The 17,515-nt window shown below is 47.1% G+C and overlaps 1 protein-coding gene across 10 annotated transcripts in view; it reads left to right on the forward strand.

Annotated features, from left to right (window-relative positions):
* The window catches only part of HDAC5 (histone deacetylase 5), a 2,156,790-nt gene that overhangs the window by 1,622,760 nt on the left and 516,515 nt on the right, over positions 1–17,515 (forward strand). For all 10 annotated transcript variants that reach the window (XM_069634322.1, XM_069634324.1, XM_069634323.1 and 7 more), the window contains one exon: positions 8,375–8,543. In XM_069634322.1, the coding sequence (XP_069490423.1) occupies positions 8,375–8,543 (169 nt within the window). The remainder of the gene's footprint in view (positions 1–8,374; positions 8,544–17,515) is intronic.

Raw genomic sequence — 17,515 nt, forward strand, 5'->3', positions numbered from 1 at the left:
TGGCAGGAGTCAAAAACACAGTCACCGACTTCCTCCCCAGGCAGCTGAGCTCTTGCCACGAGTGGGAGCTTCGGCAGGATGAAGTGTACAAACTCTTCCTCAAGTGGGGCAGTCCCCAGATCGATCTGTTTGCCACGCCCACGAACACCAAGTGCTGGAGGTTTGCCAGCAGGTTCCCCCCAGCTGGAAGCATGGGGGACGCATTCTCCTTCCATTGGGAAGGCCTGTTTCTGTACATGTTCCCTTCGTTGCCGCCACTGCTACCACGAGTCATCAGTCAACTCAGACGGTACCGGTGCAGGATGATCCTCGTCATGCCAGCGTCGCCGAGGCAAATCTGGTACCCAGACCGTCTCAACATGTCAGCGTCCCCTCCAGTCAAGCTGCCAGTGGCCGCAGACCTTCTCTCCAGGTAAGGAGGCACAATCCTGCACCACAAACCAGGATCGCTGAATCTGAGGGCCTGGCTCTGCAATATTAGAGTTTGGTGGTTACGAGCTGCCTGTGGACTGCAGGGGGGAGGTCCTCGCTAAGGCTTTGTTGACTCTGAAGGGTTACGTACACAAATGGAAGCATTTTGCGACTTTGTACCGGGCACAGAAGATTAACCCTCTGAGGGTCATGGACCTCCAAGTCCTTCCATACTTGTTATTTTCGGCTAAGTCGGGGCTGGCGCACGCCTCGAAGGTGCATCTGGCGGCATCTCCCGCTACGGGAATTATTCTGCAGGGGAAACCCCACACTTTGGTGATATTCCCTCCTACTAAGTGAGGATATGAGATATATATTTCTACAAAAGGAAGGAACAGTCAACACATTCCCCTCCGATAGCAATTTCAAGACACAGCCCTTGAACAAATATAGGCTGCATTCTGTGTTTCAAATCATCATCAGAAAACATTTTCTTCACAAAATATCATTTTTAATATATTAATCTTTTGTTAAGCGCAGGTAATACAAAAATTATTAAAACACATATACACAACACATAGTCATATACAAAGTAAAAACACTACCACCTCACAGTATCGCAACTAGTATGCTGAAATATTCAACCAGCATACCACACTATTGGCAACTCAATAAATCTCATTTTCCATTGTGTGACAAAGCCAGCATACTAGTTGCGATACTGTGAGGTGGTAGTGTTTTTACTTTGTATATGACTATGTGTTGTGTATATGTGTTTTAATAATTTTTGTATTACCTGCGCTTAACAAAAGATTAATATATTAAAAATGATATTTTGTGAAGAAAATGTTTTCTGATGATGATTTGAAACACAGAATGCAGCCTATATTTGTTCAAGGGCTGTGTCTTGAAATTGCTATCGGAAGGCATCTCCCGCTACACCAGGTCTCCGGGTCGGTCTTCTTTAGTCAGACCGTCTAGTGAAGGAGTTCATCAAAGGACTGTTCAGTTGGTTCCCGCCGTTGAAGGTGCCTGCCACAGCATGGGAACTCAACATGGTGCTGACTAGGCTCATGGGGGGCCCCATTCGAGCTGATGCATCAAGCTCTGCTTAAGTTTCTGTCTTGGAAGACGGCTTTCCTTTTGGCCATCTCCTCTGCCAGGAGAGTAGGTGAGATCCAGGCCCTGTCCTGCAAGCAGCCTTATTTGACTTTCCACGAGATGAGGGTGGTGCTGCGGATGCACCCCTCCTTCATGCCCAAGGTTTCATCGGAATTTCATCTCAACGAACCCTTGGTGTTGCCTGTGTTTTTTCCGACTCCTTCATCGCCGGCTGAAAGGACTTTGCACTCGCTGGATGTGGCCCAAGCACTGAAGTTTTATGTGGCCCGCACAAAGTTTCTGGAATACCTCTCAGCTTTTTGTGAACTTTGGTCCCGTGAACCATGCGAAGTCCTTGTGTAAGGCTTCCATCTCCAGGTGACTCTCCGACTGCGTCACTCTTTGTCAACAGTTGGCAAACCGACCGCTGCCTGGCCGTCCCGAGAGCCCAGAGCGATCGCACCGATGATGGTCGTTCCTGTCTGGTGTGCCCATGCTAGACATCGGCAGGGCTGCTATTTGGAGGTCTACGCACACCTTCACAAAATTCTACTGCGTAGGCAGGTTCCAGAGAGGAGTCAAGAGTCGGCTAAGCAGTGCTACGCAACCTGTTTGCTTGAAGGTGAGCCTGGTAAGGAGGTAAGAGTAATTGCTTCTGTTGAACCTTACCATCTTCCGTGGTTGTGTATCTATGTACTGCTTCATGAGCATGTAAATCCATGCCAAACCCCATGCTGGAGAAGGAACAAGTTACTTACCTGAAACTGTTGTTCTCCAGCATGGATCTGGCATGGATTCATATGTAAACCCACCGTCCTGCCCCTCTGCGGCTCTTTCTGGTCATACTGCCACTTTACGTGCTACCAAATCTGAAGATGGCTGCCAGAGGAGGGGCTAATCGAGCGGGCAGTCGTTGACTGCGGGCAGTATGACCCAGAGCTCAGTGATTGGTTTATAGGAATGGGACAGTTCATAAACAAAAGTGAAACAGTTTGTTCTTTTACTTAGGATTTCCTGCCTGACGGCTGGGAATATTCTTGAGCATGTGAATCCATGCCAGACCCATGCTGGAGAACAAAACAGTTACAGTTAAGTAACTTGTTCTCTTTTGTGTGCATGTGAGTTTACACAGTGAAATGTGTTGGAGGTGTTTTGGCTGGCTTGTCTGGTGTGTTTTTGGGTGATGGGTTTGAGTTGGTCATGAAGGTAAGATGGAGTTTTGAAGTGGATGGCTTTGAATATAATGGTCTTTTTAAGGCAATTCTCTGGGGTATGGGGACAAATGATGCTGGGCAAGAGTGGGTGCAATGTGTGAATGTTTGGGTAGGTGAAGGATGAGTCTGGCTGCTGTGTTTTGTATGGCTTGCAGGGGAGCATGAGTTTTGTTGGGGAGTCCAGTGACTTAAACATTTCCATAGTCCAGCTTCAAGAAAACCAGTGCTTGGACTGTGGTGTGGAAGTCGTAAGGAGGAAGGATATGTCCGATTTTGCGGAGGTGTATTTGTGGATTGCATGTTTTGTTGATAGCAGCTTTGTGGTGTGTGAAAGAAAGATGGGGGGTTGATGGTGAAGTTAACAAATTTAACAAGTTAAATAAGAAAATGTGTGGGTTGCCCATGGCGAGTTCTTGTATCCAGGGGGTCAGGTTGGGTTTGTGCCTTGAGGGGCAGATGAGGGAGTATTCTGTTTTGGAAAATTTATGTTTGAGGAAGTGGGTGGCCATCCAGTTGGTGATGGTGGCAAGACAGGTTTTGAGGGTGAGGAGTTGTGAAGGGTCTGAAATCTGGAAGCATATTTCTGCGTCATCTGCGTATTTGTAGAAACGTACATTGTTTTTGCTAAGGTTCTGTCCAAGGGATTCAACATATAGGTTGCAGAGGAGTGAAGATGGGGAGGAGCCTGGGGTATGGGGACAAATGATGCTGGGCAAGAGTGGGTGCAATGTGTGAATGTTTGGGTAGGTGAAGGATGAGTCTGGCTGCTGTGTTTTGTATGGCTTGCAGGGGAGCATGAGTTTTGTTGGGGAGTCCAGTGACTTAAACATTTCCATAGTCCAGCTTCAAGAAAACCAGTGCTTGGACTGTGGTGTGGAAGAGCATATTTCTGCGTCATCTGCGTATTTGTAGAAACGTACATTGTTTTTGCTAAGGTTCTGTCCAAGGGATTCAACATATAGGTTGCAGAGGAGTGAAGATGGGGAGGAGCCTTGCAGGACCCCATACTTGACAGGGATAGGGTTTAATCGATAGGATGCACTTTGTCTCCATGGCCCCTTATCAGTGAGAAAGGAGGTGAACCAGTCAAGTACAGTGTCAAAGAGATTAATTCTGTGGGCTAGGATGTCTAGTCGAACGGTGTCGTTAATAGTGTAGAAGGCTGTAGAGAGGTCGAGGAGTAAAAGTAGTGCTGTGTGTCCTTTTTGATGCTATGAGAGGTCATTGAGGATGTTAAGAGTAGCGGTCTCAATTCTGAGTCCAGGTCTCAATTCAGATTGGAAGGGGTTGAGTAGGTTGTTTGTGCTGATGTGTTGTTGTAGTTAGGTGGTTACGAATCATTCCCAGATTCTGGCGACGTATGGTAGGATAGTAATGAGGAGGTTGTTTTCATGGAGCGTGGGGTCAAGAGATGTTTGTTTTTTAGGAGGGGTGGGATTTGTCCCATTTTGAGTGCCTTGGGAATAGTACCATGTGAGAGACAGAAGATGATGTTGAGTCAGTGGGGGAGCTAGGCTGCTGATGCAATTGAATGCAGCTTGCGGTGGTCATGCATCATTCAGGAAGTGTGCAGGGTTTGTTTTGGCAGTGAAGGTGTCCCATGTGTACGAATGTTGGCGGAGTGGGGGAGTTGAGGGGAGGGCTGTCCTAATGTGTATTTTAGAGTTGAAGTAGTAGATGAAGGAGTTGCATACTGCAGTGAACGGAGGTGCATAAGGTATGGATGGTGGTTTAGAGATGGACTTGAGGATGGTGAATAGTTTCTGGATACGATTTGTGGCAGATTGAAGTCCTTGGAAGTAATGGGTGGCTTTGGCATTTCCAATGGTGGTTTTATATTTGTTGCAGCAGTGCCTCAGGTGTGTCCTGGTTGAGGGGCAGGGGTTCTTTTGCCAGGCTCTTTCTAGATGTCTGGCTTTCTGCTTCATGGAGACGAGGGAACTGTTGACCCATGGTTTGTGGTGATTGTTGTGGGTTTTTTGTCATTTAAAGGGTTCATTTCGTCAATTGTCTGTGAGATGATGGTGTTGTGTTGGTGGAGTAGGATGGAGGGATTTGTGGGTGGGGAGGTGGTACGAGTGGTATTAAGACTGGCTGTAATATGTTGGGTTTGTCTGGCTGGGGGGTGAGAGGGATGTGTGGCAGGTGGTGGGATTTTGTGTGGTAGTGTTAGTGTGAAGGTAAATAACAAAGTAGTCAGATCACGATACCCAGATTCAGTTATCCATGGAGACATGATTTTTGCTTGCAATCATAAGGTCCAGGGTGCTGCCAGCAATGTGTGTGGAATAGGTGTTGAGTTGTGAGGTCTTAAGGGCTGAGTGGAGTGAGGATAGTCTTTAGTATAGGATTGATGTAGATGTTGTTGCAGGGGCAGGTGTGGTTGTTGGTAGTGGAGTCAGTCCAGTCAGTGTGGAAGTTGAGATTGTGTGTAGGAGGTTGAAAAATGAGGTGCAGAAAGGTGGAGTGTGGGTGTGATGGGGGAGCAAGTGAGAGAGAGAGAGAGAGAGAGAGAGATATCTTCAAAGGATGTGTATGGGTGATTACGAAGTGTAATTGTGGCTTTGTATATGATGGCAATGCTGCCACCTTGTTTGTGGGCGGTTCCCAGAAATCATTAGCCTCTTTAATTTGTGTGGCTCCCTTTTGATTGGGGCCCTTAAGAAAAGGTATCATCCTTATGTGGAGAGCATAAGAGTTGCAACCACTCTAGCACTCAAAAGAAGAATCCACTTAACCTTATTCCAGGCGCGCAACTGTGCTAGTCTCACCTTCTAAGATGATTCTGAGTTCCCCCTATACCTGAGATTCCTGCTTCCAGAAAGATCACCAAGGTTTTCACTTCCAGGCAGATGACTGACGCTAAAGCTGCTCACTGTGGGTATTAATGTAGCAAGACACAAGGATCATGTCGCATGTTGAATCTCCTCACATCTAATCTGTTCAGCCCAAATGAGCACGTCAAGATGGGTACTGTACAGCAGTCATCAGGCCTCTGCAACAGGAGGCTTGGTATGTGCTGTAGAACTAAAAGGCACTCATATGCTCCCCTCTATCTGGCCATGCACACCCAAGGTTTCTCAAAGGGCACAAACATTACTACTAAAAGGCACTACTATTCGTGCTTTGGATGTTCAAACAAGTGAGGTCTTTTTTGGCCTGTTAGTTCCATCAACCGGGAATTTACTCCCAACTAGGCCACTCGTTCACTTATTCAACACATCATTGGATAACTTGTCTTGCTTTAATCTCTTTTGAACCACCTTTTATAATTTCATCTTCATAAACAAAGTTCACATTGTTACACAGAATTGTTTCAATTATTGTACTGCTGCACACAGGCAAGGCAGGCCCTTTCCCACAGTAAAATGCCTAACAGCCATGAGGCAGGCAATCCTCCCACCCTGTGGGAAGACTCTCCCTTGTTATTCTGGTTCAGGAGGGAGTTTGGTCAAATGCCAGCTTGAATTAAGGTTCTCCCACATGCCAGGTTGCATATGAGGCAGACAGTGGCAACTGGCAATGAATTAGAATCAAATTAATGGTCTGTAATCACGGCAAATACATATTGTGGATTTACTTCTGGAGGATCTCCAGTGGTGCAACTGAAATCTGACCACATAATCCTGCATGAGTCATTGCCACCTGAGGTCTCAGTAATCGCAAAACGTTTTCAGAGTTCACTTGGGGACGTTATTGTGCATTACTTTTAAGTTCCCAACCTCTAGTCTCAACACAAAAGGCCTTCCTACATGAATTTTCCCAATCTTAAGGAGATCTTCTTTGCCCTGAAGGGACACCCCCAGTCTCTTCAGGGCAGTAGCATCTTTATTTACAAGGGGATTCCACTGCAGTCTCACCCAAACAAGTGGGAGCTGCAAAATCCAGAGATGCGGTTCCCTGTTTTCAACATTTCTTCAGAAGTGCGCAGTCTGAGTCGTAGGTAGCTTTTGACCCGCTCTCCCTGTGAGAGTCTTTGCTGTTGAGATTGCTGACATTTGCTCATGGGTTTCCATCTCTTTCTTCATCCACAAAGTAATCCTTAAACTGGGCGCACACAGGATATTGCCTACTGCTAGTAGTATCTAGCCAGCTGAACAGGGTCTGGCAATTGGACCCACCTTCTCCTGTCAACCACCAGGCCTTATTACATCTGTACCAAATGGGCTTGCTATCTCAGAGGAAGGGGCAGGTTCTTATTGGTTTATCGACATTTGGGGTTGTGTGATGGCAATCTCAAGGTTCTGCAATCTGATAGACTTTTGCAAGGCTTCAGCACAGAAGCAAAGGAATTGATTACCCCACTCGTTATTGGATAGTTTGTGTAATCTCATACAACAATTAAGCTTCTCCTCTGGAAGAGCATTGTTTTGGACACCATTATTTCGGTAAGAGGAAATTCCATTGGCTGTGTTGCTGTACATGGTATTCAACACGGGCAAGATGGTTCTGAGGTGTCGACCCTCTTTTCTGCCAAACATAGTTTGGTTTACACATGAAATAAGAGATTTTCATACTGTTATTTTTCCGAAATCTGTCTTCCAAAGCAGAAGGGACACTACATCATCTCAATGCAAGAAGGTCTTTAAAATTCAACATTGGCAAGACTAAGTAACTGAGAGCATTGCCACATCTTTGTGCGATGTAAAGTATGTTGGCCATTCTCCATGAAAATAGGCATTGAAGGCCTACGTGGGCATTTATTCGTTTATTTTGTATTCTGGAGTCCTACAAAGTTCCGAAGATTGTTCCTCTGGCAGGGATAAATGCCCAAGCTGAAATCAGTAGAATTCATATGGTATGTGCGCATTGAAATAAAATGCAGTGCTGCCACTTGTCATACAATCCGTGCTTTCTGCAAGTGTTACTGCCTGAACTCCACCTCCCAGTCTGGCTCCCTTTTTAGACCAACATTACTTGAAAACCTGTTTGGACAACTAGAGTAGCTTTCTGCCATATTTGATGATGACTTCTCACAGGAGTCTGGAGGAAGCTAGATAAGTGGAGTGGTACGAGTTACTTACCAGAGTGACTCTTCCACATGTCTTTTTTCAGATGCCTCACACCTATTCTCTCTATTGTGGCATGCATGGAGAGAGCGGAAGTGTGGTATGGAAGTCAATGCATGCTTTAAGAGTTGGGGCCTGTGAGCAGTAGGATCCAGACCTATGCACAACAGACTTCCCTTGCTTTCCATATGCTTTGCAGGAATTGCTCCTGCGGCATCTAGAGGAAGGTGGACATGGACTACCGCTAGAAGAGTCTCTATGATGAGTAAGTTGTACTTTAACTGTTGACTTTCATTGGTTGTGTGTGTGTTTGCAGTGTCCTGGACAGTCGGCAAAAAAAGCCCTCACTGAAAAGCACTTGCAATGGTATCTATGATACTTTGTAAATAAAAAGCTTCAGTATTGACGCCGACATCTGATACATGATTTATATACTCCTATTACAGTTAATAGAAGCAGTTCTCCTACCACCAAATCACTTCTCTGCTCTTTTATCAAACCGGTCTTTTGAACCCTGCAGCGTGATTTGTATCTGAATTCTGCTCTTTCCATCTGCCAAGGGCACCCATTGATGCAGCCTGATGTATGTTACCCAGACTGCTGCCAATTGTACTCTTTTCTTTTTTTCATTTTTTACAGATGTTTCCCGACTCCCAGTCACTGCAGCACCTCCAGGTGTACCAGTCCTCACTAAGCATGGGCACAATACCACATCAAACCCTAAGCCGTACGCAGTCCTCACCTGCTGCTGCTGCTATCACCAAGAGTCCCGTCCCTGAAGTCCCAGTCAAGCACCTTTTCACTACAGGTAAGATGAAGACACTATCTCTAACCCTCCACCCAAACACTCATAAGCGCAGACGTTGTGCTATTCCGTACAGTCTTAACAATTTCAGTGTTAGGAACTTATTGAGAAGAATAATTCTGAGAGTTTCATTTTATTAATCATGGGGGTTAATGTGTTTGCTGCAGTTACCTTTATGAAAGTGCCTTTCAACCGTGTGCCTATGATAGGATAGATTTCTCTTTTTGCAACTTTCCCTACATAGTTCCTATGGACCTCCAATCGTTCTGCTCTATTGTTTAACCTGGTCTGACTTTTTGAAGGTAATTAAAGCCTTCACCTTCACTTCCTTTTTACTCAGTTGTTATGGGGAAATTGGTCAGTCCTTCCTTCAGACTATCAGATCTGGGAAATTATGTTTACCTTTTGTGACTTTTTAACATTGCACACAGTATCTTACAAATCACACTGTTCGGGTGTGTTACTATTCGATTGCAACAATAGCTACCCCAAAGACCACAGGCTGTAGTTAAGTTTTCCAAAAGTAAGTACAGTTCCGAAAGGTTTCTCTCCCACTTCAGCCACTGTAGGGGAGACACTACAGGGATCCTTAACCAGACCACCACCGATTCTAGTTGGGCAAGGGAAAAATAGGGTGAGGACTTTACAACCATGCAACCCTATCGCAGGTGGGGCACTTACTGTTGCAATGTGTCCGGTAGAGGGAGGTTTAGTGGCAATGGGTGCAGAGGTCAATTTCAGCATCAGGATTGGGCCCGGCTAGTAGTTGGTTCAGGCTCCGGTGATGCTGTTCTGAAGACTGGACAATTGGACAACCCTGGCGCAAAGAGATCCATACCTACACAGGACAGACAAACTCAGGAAACCTCCAGGACAAGAAGATGCGATAAGGTGATCTTCTTAGGTCTAACAAAAGAAAAGGCTCTTTTCTGCTTCTCTGCAGTGTAGGAGGCTGAAACTGCGGGAGCAGATGTCTCATTGTACAAGCTGAAGATCCACCAAGTTCCAAGGATGCAACTATAATGGCGACGGCTGCAGCAAGGTGTCCCAGGAGAGATGGTCAGTCCACTGGATGGTCCCGGGACACTTCCAAAGGCTCAGCAGGCACGGATCCCCAAGCAGGGCTCGGGACAGTTTGTGTCCAACAGTCCAAGGGGGTTGAAGCACCGAAGAGGGCCTTCATCAGATCAGAGGAGCAGAGTTTCACTAGGACTGTGATGGAAGCAATGCTGAGCGAAAATCTCATTGCACAGCCATATTGGAGTATATGGTACTCTTTATGGCATTAGGCATTAACATACAAAAGTACTAGAGTAAAAAGTCAAAATCATGATAGGAAAATATCTGCTTCCACCAGGCCATCCTAAACACATTGCATTTTCTAACCACCGAGGCAGCACATATAAACATTTATTGTACCGTCGTTATTTGAAGTACTGAGTGCCATTTGATTTCAAATGACTTACAGGTAGACAATAACCAAGAGCAGATGCAGTCCTAGGGTACGTTGCCTTCGCAGAAGAGCATTATTGAATGACATTTACACAATGGAGACGTTGTTAGTCGGAGCATATAACCAGGGACTGAAGGACATGATATGTTTAAGATTGAGATAATCGGGCCAGTATTTATATATACAAATAACATTGAGTAGTCCTGAGGGCAGAATGCTGGAGAGTTCATTTAGTTCGTTTGGATAGGCATGTGGGGATAGTCTGTGGGGCTCCTTCCATCATTAGTAGGTGGAGTTTGAGTCTCGTTTTGAAGCGGTCCACTGAAGAAATGGATTTGAGGACCATACAAAATAAATGAAAGAATTACCAGGGGGCTCACTCAGGGGTCTTTCTGTTCTAATAAGAAGTTTAGAGGGGATTCCAAGATGGCAGCCACGAGGGGAAGACATGCATGAGCGCCGCTCCGTCTCTCCTCCCGGGCCGCACCACACTGATGACCGAAAGAAAAGCAGAATAGAGCCCCTACAGTGCACCCCCAATGGGCTGCAATAACGAGAAGACAGTTCACCTTCCATTGAGCACTCCCACAACACAAACAACCTGGCGAACCACAGGAGATGAGGAGGAGCAGCGAGGGAGGAGCCGCGTACTCCCACCCGAGAGAGCCGGCGAGCCCGCAGCGCAAACTCAGCCGGGAAAGACAACGCAGTGGGGCTCACCTGGGGCAAACACAGAACCACTCATCCCACAAGACACCACCTAAGAGGAGCAAGTGGAGTGGGGGAATCGGATCGTCCATCCCATGAGGGGAGAGGAACGGCACAGGGACAGTACTGCGACACTACCGCCTGGATGCGCCAGTGCGGACCCATAAACCAGCGAAGCGGGACGCATCGGAGCGACAAGAATCCACACACCCAGGCGATGAAGGCGTGTACTGGCAACGTCCTAGGCAAGCAAAGCGGGGCTGACCCGGACAGTACATCAGCCGCAATATAGATTTACACAGCCACCAACTGTAGGACCGGAGCGGGAGCGGGCTTCCCCCGGTTTCACAGAAAGGAAGCATGCATCCCCCTAAAACTCCTCGACAGAAGAAGGGGAGCAAAGGGAAGACATCAACGACTCTCCGACAACGAGAGGACACAGGCAAGAGCCAGGGGATGACCGTAAAGCACACGGTAAGGCGAGCCACCTTACCACGAACTGAACACAAGCCACAACCCCCCCCCCCCGGGACCGAATCCCGAATAACTCTGGACCATGCAGCCCCCCTAAAGCAAGCAAACAAACTGAGCCCCGCAGCCTCCCAACCTGCTTCAGAGGTGGGGGATTTTGGTGGAGCCACAAATATAAGGGGATTGAGGCGTGAGAACTGTCTCGGGCATAAGTTTAAAAGGGGAACAGTAACCCAACCATCCACCAACAACGAAAGTGTCTCCTTGAGGAGACGCCAGAAAACCTGAGGAAGCTTACAAGGCATATAAATACAGGCTCCAGTCACCCTAGGCAGGAGAGCTAACGCAAGGCAACATAAGCCCTAGGGCAAGCACACAAAATGCAACTGAGTGGGGGAAAGTTAAGGAAGCTTTACGCTCAGAGAGAGGTGGAACCACTTGGTCCCCGCCAGACAGAAGGGGCCCACGGCACAGAACGCAGCAAAGAGACCGGATATCCCAGGCAAGGAATAAGAATCCTTCAGCTAAATACTGACTAGTGCTGGTCCATGTGACACCCAAAGAAAGGAATCGAACACCCCAACCAGCACAATCCAGAGAGCCAGTCTCAAGCACATTCTGGAAAGGAGCTCCAACCCCGAAAACGGCACAAATAATTAAAGCATGGCTTTCATAAAATGTCATAATTTAAAATGGCAAAATGCATCAAATCCCTGCTTAAGACTAGAACCTGAATATCAAGTTTACGCAGACTCCGACACATGGACAAGAAACAAACCTATACCAACTTTGAAGTGCAAATGCCACCGCTCAATCAAAAGGAAAGGGTGAAGACGATCAACATCAGAAATCAGACCAGGGCATGACACAAACTGGGATGGCCACTAAGGAGGACTTGCAATCCTGATTTAAAGAGTTCCAAGCCCAATTCATGACCTCCGTCCAATTCGAAACCGTGAAAGAATAGATGAAACAAGCGATCCAGGAAATGAAAATGGAGGTGGCGGTCCTCGGCGAGAGGACAGACACACTGGAGGGAATTGTAAAAAACATGGAGAAGTACAGGAACGCCTGGCCCGCCTGACAAATAATCTGGAACTCCAGTGCGAGGACTTAGAAAACAGCTCCCGGAGATCGAATATTGGAATCAAGGAGATGGTAGAATCAGTAGAGGATAAAGATCTTAATGAAGCGGTCCAACAAGTTTTCAAAGACATTCTCTCCTCTGAAGAAGATGCTGACATCAAAATAGACCGAATACACTGGGTGAGCCCCTGACAAACAGGGGAACCCGGAGCATGTGTCCGGGACGTCCTGATCGCACTTACCGCCTACACCCAGAAAGAGCAGATCCTCTGCAGAGCAAGGACAATGCACCACGTAAGGATGAACAGAGTGGAAATACAATTATATCAGGATCTAGTGCAGTCGACTCTACAGAAAAGGAGAGAAATGGGCCCAGTAATTAAAGAACTCATTGCAAAACAGATCGGGTACAAATGGACATTTCCCTTCGGACTCCTTTTCACGTGGGAAGGGAAACTGTGAAGAATACCCACCTGCAAAGAGGGCCTTCAGCTAATGAACATTCAGGATCAAGAGGGGAAATCATAGCCAGAGGGAAAATCCCTGGGAATGGAAAACGATAAGAAAGCATGGCAACCCGGCAAGAAAAAGTAGCTCCAGTCCGCCATACAGCCTGGACGTCGAACAAGTGACGTGACGGAGCAGTCTGCCGGGGAAAGAAATACCAACGGACTCCCGAAATGGGACTAGGAGTGACATCCCAGACCTCAGGTGACAGCAGGGGGGAGGGACCTCCTGGTGCCACCCGATGGAATCCTTGTGGGGTTTAGGAACCCCCACTAAGTTATCCCTTAGTATCCCGAGGGTCTGGTGCGGAAGGCAGTACACCCAAGAAACCATAGGTTCCAGAGCCCTCCTCAGGGCAGTTATTGGGAATGTGGGGGGGAAGTTGCAAGTTGGGGGTTGCAAGGTTGGAGGGGGGGAATATAGGCGGGGTGGGGATCCGGAAGGACTCACGAACGGGCAGAAAGGGGACATGAGGCAACAGGAGAGATATTACAATTTAAAAAATGAGGGGGATAAGAATTTTAACATATGTCAGGGGACTGAACATCCCGGTAAAAAGAACACTTCCTTCACAAGGGGAAATACAATGTCATAATGCTCCAAGAAACCCAAAGAAAAGAAAAGGACAAAGGGAAGCTTCGCCTGAAAGGATAGAACCAAATCATTCAAGCAAATGAGAAAGAGAAATGGTTAGGAGTATTGCTAGCCTTTCACCAAACGTTGAACCTTCAAAAACAAAATACATACTCGGAGATACATATTTGAAAACACTCTAATAGAGGGCTACCCCCTGACACTGGTGGCAATGTACGCCCCAAATTCGCACCAGGGTGGCTTCCTCAGGGACACCGTGGATAAACTAGAAAGATTCGCCACAGGTGAGATAATACTAGGAGGGGGATCTCAACTTCTCTTGGCACCCAACTACAGACCGATCAGGCGCCGGACAACAGGGACAGGGAACACCATCAAAAGCTCTCCGCATGAAAATGGAGACACTGTCTCTGGAAGACATCTGGCGACAAATGTGCAAAAAAGGGGATACAGTCTCGTTCTCATAAATTCACAACTCAGTGTCCCGTATCGATTATATATGGGCCTCGACAGGGCTTCTGGGGAAAATGCAACATGCGGAAATCGGAGCGAAATCCCTCTCCGACCATGCCCCGTTAAGGGTGGAACTCACCCTCTCTCAATGACGGGCAGGGCTCTGGCGATGGAAGCTCCCATCTGATATCATCCAAAACCCGATCCTGGGGAATATGGCCAGGACAGGAATAATAGAATATTTTTCTCAAAATAATCACACTGAGACATCAAGGGAGACCCTTTTGGGAAGCCTTCAAGGCAGTGACTAGGGGACAACTCCTTGCACTCAAAGCAATGAGGGATAAACAGAGCCGCCAATGGGAATCGGAACTAGAAAGAAAACTGACAGATATACAAATGGAGAAAGCACAGAACCCATAGTCCAAATTGAAGAAAGCATTGAGGCACATCCAAGGCCAGCTAGAAACCATCTGCTCCAAAAGAGCGGAAAGACATCTACTACACCTGAAACATTGTATTGTATCAAGGCGAAGAAAGCAGACAACTTCTGGCAAGGCAGCTAAAAGCAAAGCAACATCGGCAAACAGTAAAAGGGTTGCTAGACGGCAAAGGGCAAACATTGACCCGATCATTCCTCAGAGCACCCCAAAGGGCAGGACCAAGAAAAATACTTAAATGCCACTTCCAGACCATATTGGAAGAGGAAAAGCAATATCTAGACTGGGCAATAACAGAAGAAGATGTAAGAAATGTAATACGGCAACATCCCAAGAATAAAGCCGGACGGTTATCCAGCACTATTCTATAAAACATACGCAGATATCTTGGCCCCAATATTACCAAAACTTTTCAACTCTTTCAAAGAAAAGGATAACATAACCCAGTCTATGAATGAGGCAAAAGTATTGGTCTTCCACAAACCAGGGAAAAACCCAGAGCACCCCAGCTCATGTCGCCCAATTGCATTGATTCATTTAGATGCCAAGCTATATACGAAAATACTGGCCAATAGACTAACCCGGGTCCTCCTGAAACTAATGCACAAGATCAGTTAGGATTCGTCTCCAACAGACAGACACGCAATAATAATCCACCTAGTAGAAAAAAATAGGGATTACCCATTTACCAGCCATCGACGCAGAGAAGGCTTTCGACCGTTTCGAATGGTCACTCCTGTTCCGTATTCAGGAAAAGATGTGTATGGGGGAACCATTCATTAATATGATACGGGCCAACTATGTCTCTGCCAGTATTCGCATAGCAGTAAATGGGTAACTCAGAGAAGGTCAATGTGGAGAGAGCAACGAAGCAGGGGTGCCCCCTATCCCTGCTCCTATATGCAATATTCCTTCCTGGAACCTCTTCTGGCGCGATTAAGGGACTCCCCGGCCCTAAAGGGCATAGACATGGCTGGCTAGTTGCATAAGGTGGAGGCATATGCGAATGACATGCTAGTGGCACTGGGGGACCCGGAAAGGACACTGCCACTCCTCTTACAGGAGATAGAAACATTTGGAGCATTGTCAGAACTAAAGATCAATGGACAAAAATCAGAAATATTTATATTGGCGGGAAACGGGAGCGATACTACAACAGGCCTCAGCGCTACAGCTGAAGGTGGCAGACAAAGGGGTGAATTACCTGGGAATTACACTGACGGATAGTATAGATAAACTATACAGAGAGAACTACCCCAACAGCTGGCGAAGATCAAGCGGGATGTGGAGCATTGGAATCCCATGTCTATCTCATGGTGGGGCCGGATTTCAACGGTAAAAATGACCATCCTTCCCCCGGGTGCTTTACTTATTTCAAGCAGTCCCGATTAGAATCCTGGCATCCTATTTCAAAACTCTTATCAAAAGTAATAATGGCATACATATGGGGAAACAAGACCCCCCCCCCGCGTGATTAGAGCATTCCTCACCTCACTGCACCAAAACATAAAGGAGGCTGTGCCCTCGCACACTTCCGCAAGCATTATGCGGCAGCCCAATTATGGGTACTGAAAGATTGGATGCTGGGGTCTTCTCAGAAAATCTGTGCTTCGCAGGACAGGGCAGTAGCAATCTCCTATGCAATCTCCTATGGAAAGGGATACGCCACAGACACCCAAACTTCCAAATCAGTCGGGTGATGAAAGCGACTTTAGGCGTTTTGGACAAAGCCATAAAGGAGGGAGCGTTGACTAAAGACCCGGCCCCCTTCATGGCAATGTTCGGCAATCCAGAATTCCCCCTGGGGATGGAAAAGGGCGGTTATGGAAAATGGGAGGAGGCGGGGTGCACCAAGGTAAGGGACATGTATCAAGTGCAAGAAATTAGATCCTTCCAAGACTGTGAGGCACTGCTGGGTGATCAAACACGCTGCGACCTACCTTACGACACACAGGTACAAAAGATTTGGGCCTTATTACGAGTCAGCCGGTCCGGAAAGAATGGTGGTGGTAAATCCGCCACCACTGTTCTTTCCGGACCGGCTGATTAAGAGTCCTGCAGCCGGGAGGTGTCACTTCTGCCAGGTCTGACCTGGCGGGTTTAACACCACCCGCATGCAGGCGGACATGGAGACACCGGCACCATTACAGCATGGTGTTGGCATTTCCACTTCCCCATTCCCATGGAGTCCTATGAGATTCCATGGGAATGGGGATTAACGGAATTCCGCCTCTGGAATTACTGGGTCTCCGGGGTTGTAATGCCCTGGTGACTCCGGCAATCACAGAGGCAGAATGGTAATACGAGTCCGGCGGTAACCTGCCGGACTCGTAATGAGGCCCTTTGTCTCAGACACCTACAAGTATTTGATCACGCAAACCGAAGAGGTCACTTGGTTATATATGAAGAGGTGAGAAAAAACACTCTCCAAGGAACACTGGGAACACACATGGGGGCAATTCCGAAGCTCACTGGAGCAATTCAGACCAAGGAGATGTGGACAAAGATCTTACTTCACTGGCATTATACTCCAGAAAGACTGCATGCTATGTACCCAAGAACCTCCAATAAGTGCTGGAGGGAGTGTGGTCGGGGGTGGGGGTGGTCGGTGGTAGATTGGAGGCATATATGGTGGGACTGTCCGGCAATTCAGCAATTCTGGGGAGAAGTCAAGACACAATTGAGAGAGATATTCACAGAGTCGGATGGGCTGGGGGTGGAGGTGTGGTTGTGCGGCCTCTGGGTTCCCCGAGAGAAGCGTCCGACTAAGTCACAGAAGTGTAATTTCATGGGACTGTTAATAGCGGCATGGCTGGCAATAGCCCAAAAATGGAAACAGAAATCCCCAACGACAATATGCGAGTGGCTACAGAGAGTATGGTCATTCTTGGCAATGGAAAGGATCACGTACAATATCCAAGGGGAACAACGCAGGTTCCGGACATACTGGGGATCAGTCCTCACCTACCTGCAGAGCGATTATGAGACAATGGTGGTGCCCACACAGAAGAAGGATCCGCGATATGTTCAACTAGATGAAACAAGGCCACAAGCTAAAAGACTAACTAAAGACAACCATATAGAATCCTTCCGGAAGGTAGTAGGTGGGGGGCAAATGGGGGATGGGGTGTTTTCATGTTCTGCTTTGTGTCAGGTTGTAAATTCAATAAAAATATGTTTTTTAAAAAAAAAGTAGTTTAGAGTTAATTTATGTAGCCGGCTCTGACAAACTCTTGACGAATGGGGATGGAAAACTGTTACCT

The sequence above is a fragment of the Ambystoma mexicanum genome, chromosome 13 (assembly GCF_040938575.1).
Source record: "Ambystoma mexicanum isolate Mex_15411 chromosome 13, UKY_AmexF1_1, whole genome shotgun sequence".
NCBI classification, from domain to species: Eukaryota; Metazoa; Chordata; class Amphibia; order Caudata; family Ambystomatidae; genus Ambystoma; species Ambystoma mexicanum.